This window comes from Benincasa hispida, chromosome 12 (assembly GCF_027475165.1).
Source record: "Benincasa hispida cultivar pf3 chromosome 12, pf3_genome.v1.1, whole genome shotgun sequence".
In the NCBI taxonomy this organism is placed as follows: Eukaryota; Viridiplantae; Streptophyta; class Magnoliopsida; order Cucurbitales; family Cucurbitaceae; genus Benincasa; species Benincasa hispida.
The window spans coordinates 26,342,260-26,352,535 of NC_143489.1; the positions used below are offsets into that span (position 1 = coordinate 26,342,260).

Genomic DNA, 10,276 nt, shown 5'->3' on the forward strand with positions numbered 1-10,276 from the left:
AATCATTGCTCGAGCTATCTCTAACTGTACTTTAAATTAAATTGAATAAATAGCTATAAAAACCATCAAAGAATCAAATGTTTGACTTCTAAACAAAAATAGAGAAAAATGAGAAAAAAAAAAAAAAAAACATTTGTTGAAGCGGTGTCAATCCCATAAATTGGATGGTACATACCTGAGAGATAAGGTGTCTGAAAGCTACTTTTTCCCATCTTGATATATTTTGTTCAAGCATAAAAAACTGGATTGATCGTCATGTATAAAGCACTCATGTTACTTCAGAACAACTGAGGCAGTTTGAGGAGTGGAATGCCAATGTCTTTAAATATGAAAGTTAACCATGTTAGTTTAGTTGCTGTTGTTGCCATGTCTCGATATTCACCTTCTAAATTAGATCGCGAGCTACTATTCGTTGTTTCTTAGATGCCCATGAGATGCAATTTCTTAAACTAAGCAGTAGTGTCACGCTCTTTAAATGCCCTAAGAAATATGCGTAAATCGTCGATTCTAATCCGATAAAGGTTCTCTATTTCCCACAAAACTTCTATCCTTTTAGTCTTGAATTTTCAACAGAGGATACAAATATAAAGAAAGGGTAACCGCCTAGCAAGTCGTTTTCAGAACAGTACGCATTATGCTTGAACCTTACAAAGCTCGAGAAAGCGTAATGCGATCACATATAGGCAACGTGCCCTAACAAGCCGAGCCCAATTGAATGCCTTGTGGACACATAGGTGGGCACATTTTCTCTGGGAGCTGAAAACATGTTTGGATCCCTCTCTTACCTTTCTTAGTCAAACAAGTTTATGCCTCCTTTCCTTATTTGTGTGTTTTAAAATTTTGAAATCACAAATGCTACACCTATTTCCATTTGAGGAGATTTTTGTTAAAATTTTTATTGAAAACTTTGTTCCCTGGCTTTCAATACTTGGAGTATTCTCCATTTTTTTATATCCTTGATCGACAGTATGCATTTTCACTTAGGGTTGTTTATCATTGCTCTCGGTCGTCCATCCAATATAACTGCATCAGGAAAGACCTTGACTCCTATTAATAGGCATCGGGCTTTCTTCTGAAATCAAACACATGGGGTCGAAATAAAATACCTATTCCAATTAGTTACTCAAAACCGCGTCAGAATAGGGTTCACCTGATCTTCCAACAGTAAAAAAAACATACCACATCAGGAGAGGCTTTATCATCCAATGATTGTTTCGGTCAATATAGCCTTTCTGCATCGACGCTAAACTTCTTGATGCCAAACAAGGTATCAAGAGAGAGATTTTCTTGTACTGCTAGTTGAGGAATATCCCACGTTAGAAGGATGGAGAGATTTTACTCTTTATAAGATGTATGAGTTACTCATCTCATTGTCAACTAATTTTGAAATAAAATCCTATGTTTATCTACTTTGTTGTGGTATTTAAATTGCAAGTGTGAGAAAATTTCATATGAGATTACCCAATAGATTTCATCTTTCACATGAAAATGCTCATAAAGTCAACTAATGAACCAAGTTGGAAAGTTTGGCCAAATTATCTAAGAATCTTCATAGGCAGCTGCATTCCCATTATTGCAGTTTCCCTTCTCTTTCTCTCCTCCAAAAAGTCTACTTTTAAGACTTATCAACTCTCAGAAATTTCCTAGAGCTAACATAATCTTAAAATTTCCTTACCTTGTTAGTTTTCAGTTTACCATATAAATTAAAAAAGCTTGCACATTTGAGGCCACATCTCTAGATTTTAGTCTTCCGTCCTCTTGGAGACTTAATTAATTCCCCATTCTTGAAAAGTAGGAGGAGCTTGGGATAATGAACCCTACACAGCTTACAGATCAACATGCCTCAACTTTTACTTTCCATCTTTCTGATCCCAGCAACTCAAATATTGGCCACATCCCATATTCACATCCCTCTAAACACAACTTCGATCCTTCGTCCTTTACATTTGACCACTACAATTTGGAAGCTCCCGCTCCCTCCAATCATACAAAAGACTTTGTCGCAGAAAGTATGTTAAATTCTAACCGCGCCAATAGTTTTTTTTTTTCTTCTCTCTTTCCTAGGTTACTTTGTGTACATGTGTACGGTTTGATTTAATCTGGTTTTAACTCATGGATAAATCAAATTCTATAAGTTTTATGGAGGAAATTAGACTGAAGTTTTTCTTGATAGACCTATAAATGACTAATCCCAATTATACTCATGCATGTATACATTATATTCAAAATGTGGACTACTTTTCATAAAAGAGAGGTTGGCTATCAATAACTGACTTTTCATAAAAGAAAGAAAAACATATATTAGCCAAAAAAAAAAATCTTTTTTATGAACTATAGATTACAAAGCTAATTATCGTGTGGTGTATTAATAATAAACATTATATTATTGGCTTAAACCCATGTTTATGGGTATCGATCATTCATTATTTGTACGCCAATTTATACTATTATCTTTGTTATTGATATACCAAATCAATAGAATATAAAAGGATCTATAATTGGATATCTGCGATCTTCATTTCATATTAGCGTTTATTTTAAGTTGTCTATTATTGATATATACATTATCAATAAATAAAATACTAAATAATCAGTTGTATTGAACTTTTGTTTTCAATCTAAACTATTTGTATGCTTATTTGTTTATTATGTTTATTACCTTTAAACCATACTAATAAAATTAGAAAGGGTAATAGTAATATTTGCAAATCATTATCTATCTATTATTGTTTGGATACTCAATTACTATGAGGTATATGCATAGTATTAAACTTTTGTCAATACATGTTGATATTTTCATGATGTTCTCATGTTTCTATAGATTCGACATCGACATGAGAGATAAATCAATATTTATATTATATCGTAGAAAAAATCTCTAAAACACAAAAAAATAAATATCAAAATGTAATTAACATAAGTAAAATATAATTAATATACATGTTAACTTGTTTGAAAATCACAAAATATTTATTTACAATTTATATTTATTTTTTAATTTTTAATTTTTATAATTTTCCAGAAATATCTTTCTAAATCAACATCCCATTGAAATTTTCCTAAAATTAATCCCATTGAAATTTTCCTAAAATTTTTTATTTTGATATTTTCATTGACATCAACATTTTAAACCTTGGATATATGTCACCCTAATTTACCATATTATATCATAGAGTAAAAGATAGATTTATAATATTTAACTTTCATTTTTTATATCCATTAGTGTTTGGATTTTCATTTTGTTATATGAAAAAAGTATGTCTTTAATAAAATTTAATTTTGTTATATAGCAATAATTGTTTACAAACTATATTTTTATTATAAGGTGTCATCATTAATAATTTATTTGCAATTATGTGATCTATATCGCTAATATACCTTATCAACAACAACAACAACAAATAAACATTTTCAATTTGTGATAGTTAACATGCTTACATACCATTAGTACTAGGTGCATCTCCAGTATGCATTCCACTCTCATCGAACACATATAAAAATAATAGAACACTGTAAAAAATATAGTACTTTTAAGTTTTTATCTTAGAAAACTATCACCTTTTTTTAGAACTCGTAAAAATAGTTTTTCTCAATCCATCGGGACGAGATCGATCGGGATTTTAGTTTAAAAAATCAACTTTTTCCAACTTATCGACTGTTTAGGGTTTTCTTGATACATCTCACCAGATTATAGACCGAGATTATGTGCATCTCGGTGCTAATCCCAGGCAAAATAACACTGACATTCTATATATTTGAGCTTCCTCAGTGAAATCTCTAAAATAATTAACACAAAAATTCATATGTTTGAGCTTTTTTTGTGGAATCTCAGATAGGAATAATACTAAGATTCTATATATCCCAAATCTTACTCAATTTTTTTTTTTTTTTAAAATTGATCTTTTCCAAAATTTAAATATATTGAATCAATTTAGAAAATCTATTTTGATAATTGGAAAACCCATTTAGAATTTTGAAAATTCATATAACTGTGAAAACATAAATTATGCTAAAGATTTGAAAAATGATGTAAGCTATAATATTTAGTAAACATAACCGAATAAGATTTGGTAGAAGATTTGGGAAGATTACATAAAAAAATTTATCGAATCTCGATGTGTAATGAGACGAGATGTACGAGAAGGTCTAAACCAATCGATAAGTTAGAAAAAGTAGATTTTTAGTTAATTCTCGGTGGTCGATCTCGTCCAAGATAGACTGAGAAAAACTATTTTTACGAGTTTTCAAAAAACGTGTTAATTTCGTACCAAAACGTGCTATCTTTTGAAAATTTTCTAAAAATAATTATAATATTTCTAAAAAGAACTAAGAAAAATTTGTCACATGGCAAATTGTGATTGAATATTTTGATGAGATGCACAAACATAGGTGCTACTCGGGATGTCCTAAGTATTTTTCTCGTTGATATATCATTAAAAAAAATGGTAAATAAATTATAGCAAATTATATTGGGCAGGGGAAGAAAGAATTATAAGTCTTGAAGAAAGGATTAATTTGTATCGAGCTGCACTTAAGGGCGATTGGGAAAGCGCTGAATCTATATTGGTAGACAACATGAGTTTGTTAAGTGCTTCAATAACTCGAGACAAGGAGACAGCTCTCCATATTGCAGCTGGAGCCAAACACAGCGTCTTTGTGGAAAGGCTTATGGAAATGATTACCAAAGAGGAAGTTACTACGAAAAATAGACATGGAAATACTGCCTTATGCTTTGCTGCTGCTTCGGGAGTTGTAAGAATTGCTGAGCTGATGGTTAACAAAAACAATAATCTTCCCCTTATTCGTGGCTTTGGCGATGTTACTCCACTTTTCATGGCGGTTTCTTACAAATGTAAACCCATGGCTTCCTATCTCTTGTCTGTCACTCAACTCAACCACCTAACCTCCCAAGAGAAAATTGAGCTTCTTATTGCCACCATATATAGTGACTTTTTTGGTAAATCAATTCAACCACCCTACTCTTTTTATGGTTAAATTGAAATTTAATTTATATAATTTGGAGAATGTTAGAATTTAGTTGAGCATGTGGTTTATTATTAGAATTTAATTCTTATGATTTGATAAAATCTTCCTAAATAAGGACTAAATTCTAACTTTGAAAACCATAAAAATTAAATTTTAATTTTCTCTAAACTATAGAGACTAATTTATAATTAAATACTTTTATTTATTTATTTTTTTTAGATTAAACTACATATTTAGTCCATATAGTTTAAAGAAAGTGAAAATGTTGTTTATATGGTTTATAATTAGAATTTAGTTCCTATGTTTGATCAAATCCTCCCTATTTATGAGGTTTTATCAAACTATGAGCAATATGTGGGGACTAAATTTGAACTTTTAAAACTATAAGGACTAAATTTTAACTTTTTCCAAACTATAGGGATCAAATTTGTAATTTAACCTCTATTTTAATCGATATATTTTTAGAATCTCTCGTTTGTTAATCATTTGGTTTTTTTGAAAATTAAACATGCGACACTATTTTCACTCGTTGATTTCTTTGTTCTGTTGTTTACATTTTAAGTGATTTGAAATAATTCCGGTCAAGTTTTGAAAACTAATTTTTAAAAATTTAGTTAAATAATTCAGATATTTACTTAGTGAAAATGAAAATATTATTAAAAAACCATGAGAAAACCATGAAAAATTATGTAGATGAGATCTTAATGGATTGATTTTAACTTCTTTACAGATATAAGTTTGAATATCTTGGAACATGATCCAACGTTGGCTACTACAATAGACGCAAAAAACAATAATGAGACAGCATTGCACGTCATGGCTAGAAAACCGTCAGCGATTAACGGTGGAGATCGAGTTAACCTTTGGAAAAGCTGTATCACTTGTCAGTATTCTTTTCCTTTTTTTTAGTTACACTATACTTTATAATTTTTTTTTACACTATCATTTTTATTTTTCAAATATATGTATAAGAAAATATTAGGTGCTCACATCAAAAGATAATTAAAATATTTAAAGTAAGAAATACAAAGAACTTGCCACATAAAAAATCATAATTGGATAATTTATGTTGTAAGTATGTGATAGACACTCACAAATAAATAACTAATAAACGATTATTTGAGAGGAAACAAAAACATTTTTAATTGAAAGACTCTTCAAACTTAGTTCACACTCTTTTTGTGTATTTTTCTTTACACACTTGGATACATCAATGATGTAAATGTCAATTCTATTTATAGGATTATCATGGATAAATTTTTTTTTTTAGAATAGATGATATTATTATACAACAACAAGGGGATTCCAAAACTCGAGATCAAGGCAACAAAGCACAAACAAAGACAGGGCAACAATATGCAAACAAAGCCAACAAGATAAAACCAGAATATAACCAAACATAAATGCAAAAAAATCCCAAACCACTAAGGAGAAAGCTAGAGAAAAGAAACCAAAACCCCACAACTAGGGACAATAGCAAAACAGAGAGCAAACAACAAGAACAAAAAGAAGAAAGGCATTTCAAGAACACACTCGATAAAACCAAGAGAATCAACCCGCTATAAAGTAGCTTGAACACAAACCGTAGAGACTATAAGGTGAAACAAAGTAGACACCAACATCGGTCGACCTCCATGCAGCTGCTGATTCCTGATGTAGTAGATGAAAGCACACCAAAATACATGGAACAACTTACTACACACCCCATTACCCGACCCCATTCGGTACAACCAACTTAACTCGACATCCAAACCCGCCACCTGATGCGACGAATCCAACTGACGCAACACACCAGACCACACCTCTCTCCCAAACTCACACTCGAAGAATAAGTGATCCTGCGACTCCACACCTCCCCCACACAGTAGACACCCCTCTCTGACACCATACCCCAGCTCCTCAACCAATCCTGCCTGTCATGGGTAAATTTAAATACATAACTCACACTCTAATTAAACATACATTGAATAATTAAAATTCTACACTTAATTCATGTGAAACTCTATACTAAATTAACTCCTACATTAACATCTTATTTAACTCTCGTCCTTTAATTTTTCTAACTCTCATGAATTAATTCATCTATAACTTATCTAATTAAAATATATTTAATTTTCAACATTTAATGAGATGCGTAGGATAGGTGTTACCTAGGATGCACTAAGTATTTTTCATAAATATATATATATTTATATATATTTGTGTCATTGCGTGTGTACAATTTAATGACAAAATCTTGCTTCATCATTGAACTATATGCATAGCAGTGAAAGGGATCTCCAATAATAAAGAAGAAGAAATGAAGACATTAGCCCGTCAGCTAGTTGAATCATTATGGAAACATGCTGTATTTGAGTTGCCACAAAAGGAGTTGATGAGGTTCATTAGACATCCCTCAAGAGTGCTTCATGAAGCCGCCAGTGTAGGAAATGTGGAGTTTTTGGTATTACTCATTCGTAGATATCCAGATATAGTATGGGAAGAAGACGATGATGGTAAAAGTATATTTCACGTAGCAGTTGAGAATCGGCTGGAGGATGTGTTCAATCTAATATATGAGATTGGTGGGCTCAAGGATTTTTCTGCAAAATATCGAACCACTGTCAAAGGAAAGTATAACATTCTACATTTGGCTGCCAAACTAGCTGCTCCTAACCATCTCAATAGGGTCTCAGGAGCAGCCCTTCAAATGCAACGTGAATTAATTTGGTACAAGGTAACTTTAACTACAAATTGATATATTTCAAACGGTTAGACGATATAAAATTAAATTTACTTTTATCCATCAACTTAAGTGATTTGAGTCAATCAATGATAACATGATATTGGAACAGGTGTTCCAGAAAATCCTATATTGAACAAACCCTTACAATGATGTTATTGTCTCCTAATTAATATCGATTTCCACTTGTTGGGTCTTCTACTTCCACAACTGAAGGAGTGTTAGAGAATATAATATTAAATTTACCTTCATACATCAATATGAAGCTTTTATGTCAACGGGTGACTTAACACGAACTTATATTTTCTTACTCTCATGTGATCTTTCAAATTGAATAATTGAAGGAAGTGGAGAAGATAGTTCTACCATCCCAACTAGAGGCCAAATGTGATGATCCTCATAAGTTGACACCACGAGAGTTATTCATTAAAGAACACAAAGATCTTCGCAAAGATGGCGAGGCATGGATGAGAAACACAGCAAACTCATGCATGCTTGTTTCAACTTTAATTGCCACAGTAATATTTGCAGCAGCCTTCACAGTTCCTGGTGGTGATGATAGTGAAGGCACTCCTATATTTCAAAAGAAGTTTTGGTTCACTGTATTTGTTATATCAGATGCAGTTGCTTTAATCTCCTCTTCATCTTCTATTTTGGTGTTTTTGTCAATCCTAACTTCACGCTATGCAGAAGATGATTTCTTGCACTCATTGCCCTCTCAATTGCTCATTGGGTTCACTTCGTTGTTCATCTCTATAGTGTGCATGGTGGTAGCTTTTAGTTCAACCTTCTTTATGCACTACCACAATAATACAAATATGTGGGTTCCAACAACAGTGGCTACAACAACGATTGTTCCAGTTTTATGTTTTTGTGTGCTTCAGTCTAAACTATGGGCCGATATATTCCACAATACCTATTTGTCTAAATATCTTTTCAAGCCCAGTCAACGTAAATTATCCTCATCATCTCGTATTACTTCTTTCTTTTCATCATCTACTACTAGCCCTTCCGTTTTACCTCTACCCAACTCTATTGTTAGTCCTGAAATTAGTCCTGAGATTAGTCCTGAGATTAGTCCTGATTTCCCTTGATAGGATCTAGAATTTTATCACTGGAGGTACAAATTTGTATTTAGTCCTTGAATTTGATATTTAAAAAATATTTAATATATCTTTTAATTTTAAATTTTGTGTCCGATTAAATTTTTGATGTCTTTGATATTATATCCAATCACTATATAATCCATGTGGGACTCAATGACGCTTCAAAGTTGTCACAAACATTTTCATGCTCTTTTTTTAGTCCTTTAATTCTCTACATTAGGAAAGCTTGTTTCCTTGCTTTTTAATTTATATATACAACCTAATAATAGACTAAAATTAAAATATATCATAAAAAGGCTTAAATAAAAAATAATTACAAAACATATATGGAAACATATTTACAAATCACATATGGAAATATAATTTCCAATGCCCTCCTCAAATTAGACCATGAAAATCACAAATGCCTAACTTATGAAGAAGATAAAAGAAGTGTTGTTTTCTTAAAACCTTCTAGAGATATCTGCAAGTTGTTCACGTGTAGTAATGATGTCGAACTACATCACGGACATAATGAAAATCTCAATGTGTTTTGTGCGTTCATAAAAAACTGGTTTTCAATCGATATGTAATACTGACATGTTGTCACAAAATAAGTTTATGACACGAGGATGATCTACCCCAAGACTCCCAAGTAATGCTTTAAGCCACATGAGTTTAGACATAATAGAAGTCATAGAGCGATACTCGGTTGATGAACGAGATACTATTTATTGCTTCTTGATTTTCAAGGAGATAGGAGAACCACCAAGAAATACAAACCAACGAAAAGATAGTAGGTTAGGGAACGACCTGCCCAATCAGAATCACACCACCCTAGTTCATCGCCGGAAACAATGACTCTTGAAGTTTATTAACAACACAATTGTCGGCAGAGTCCATTCACCATATAACTTTGTTCAAGATACTCCCACCTTATATATTTGTTTTTCTTATAATTTCAAAACTCAGAACAACTTAATGCTCAAAGTTATTTATGGAGACCAAGGGATCCATAAAGTTGCACACAAGAAAAATATTTGTAAATGAAATTACAAATACAACTTTTCCCTTTACGGTTTATGTTCCATTATAGTAGAAATCTAATTGCCAAATTTTGTACAGAATTGTTTTTAAATATAGAAAAATAAATTAAAATATTTATATAGCAAAATTTTGGAACTATCAATTATAGACGTTGATAGACACTGATAGACTTCTATCAATGAGTCTATCAGTGTCTATCAGCGTCTATCATTGATAGTTCTAAAATTTTGTTATATTTTGTAAATATTTTCAACAGTTTTACCATTTGAAATAATTTTCCTTTTATAAACCAATATACCACATATATGATCAAAATTAAAATATTCACCTTTCTTGAACTTTAATTAGGATTACCTTGAAAATATGTAGATAATAATTCTAGGCGAGTCTTTGGCGTTATTTGTGTTTTAATGAATCAACTCTAAGACTTGTGTTG

The 10,276-nt window shown here is 31.5% G+C and overlaps 1 protein-coding gene and 1 long non-coding RNA gene across 3 annotated transcripts; both read left to right on the plus strand.

The window, feature by feature from the left end:
- Positions 1–1,723: 1,723 nt before the first annotated feature.
- Positions 1,724–8,896, plus strand: LOC120092907 (uncharacterized). 2 transcript variants are annotated; one of them, XM_039051151.2, is made up of 5 exons: positions 1,724–2,009; positions 4,478–4,957; positions 5,717–5,869; positions 7,251–7,702; positions 8,053–8,896. In XM_039051151.2, the coding sequence occupies exons 1-5, from the start codon at positions 1,811–1,813 to the stop codon at positions 8,800–8,802; spliced, it is 2,034 nt and encodes a 677-aa protein (XP_038907079.1). In that variant the 5' UTR covers positions 1,724–1,810; the 3' UTR covers positions 8,803–8,896. The 2 variants fall into 2 exon arrangements, with proteins under 2 accessions (XP_038907079.1, XP_038907080.1); XM_039051152.2 differs by having other exon boundaries at positions 7,254–7,702.
- Positions 2,116–2,396, plus strand: LOC150031896 (uncharacterized). The gene is made up of 2 exons (XR_016525089.1): positions 2,116–2,254; positions 2,291–2,396. It is a non-coding gene; the product is annotated as an uncharacterized LOC150031896 (long non-coding RNA).
- Positions 8,897–10,276: the final 1,380 nt, after the last annotated feature.

Bases quoted from the DNA above. Each gene is read 5' to 3' on its own strand.
- LOC120092907 (XM_039051151.2), top strand. From the start codon at position 1,811: ATGAACCCTACACAGCTTACAGATCAACATGCCTCAACTTTTACTTTC. The intron at 4,958-5,716 runs GTAAATCAATTC...ACTTCTTTACAG, and splicing joins CATATATAGTGACTTTTTTG to ATATAAGTTTGAATATCTTG. The intron at 7,703-8,052 runs GTAACTTTAACT...GAATAATTGAAG, and splicing joins GTGAATTAATTTGGTACAAG to GAAGTGGAGAAGATAGTTCT.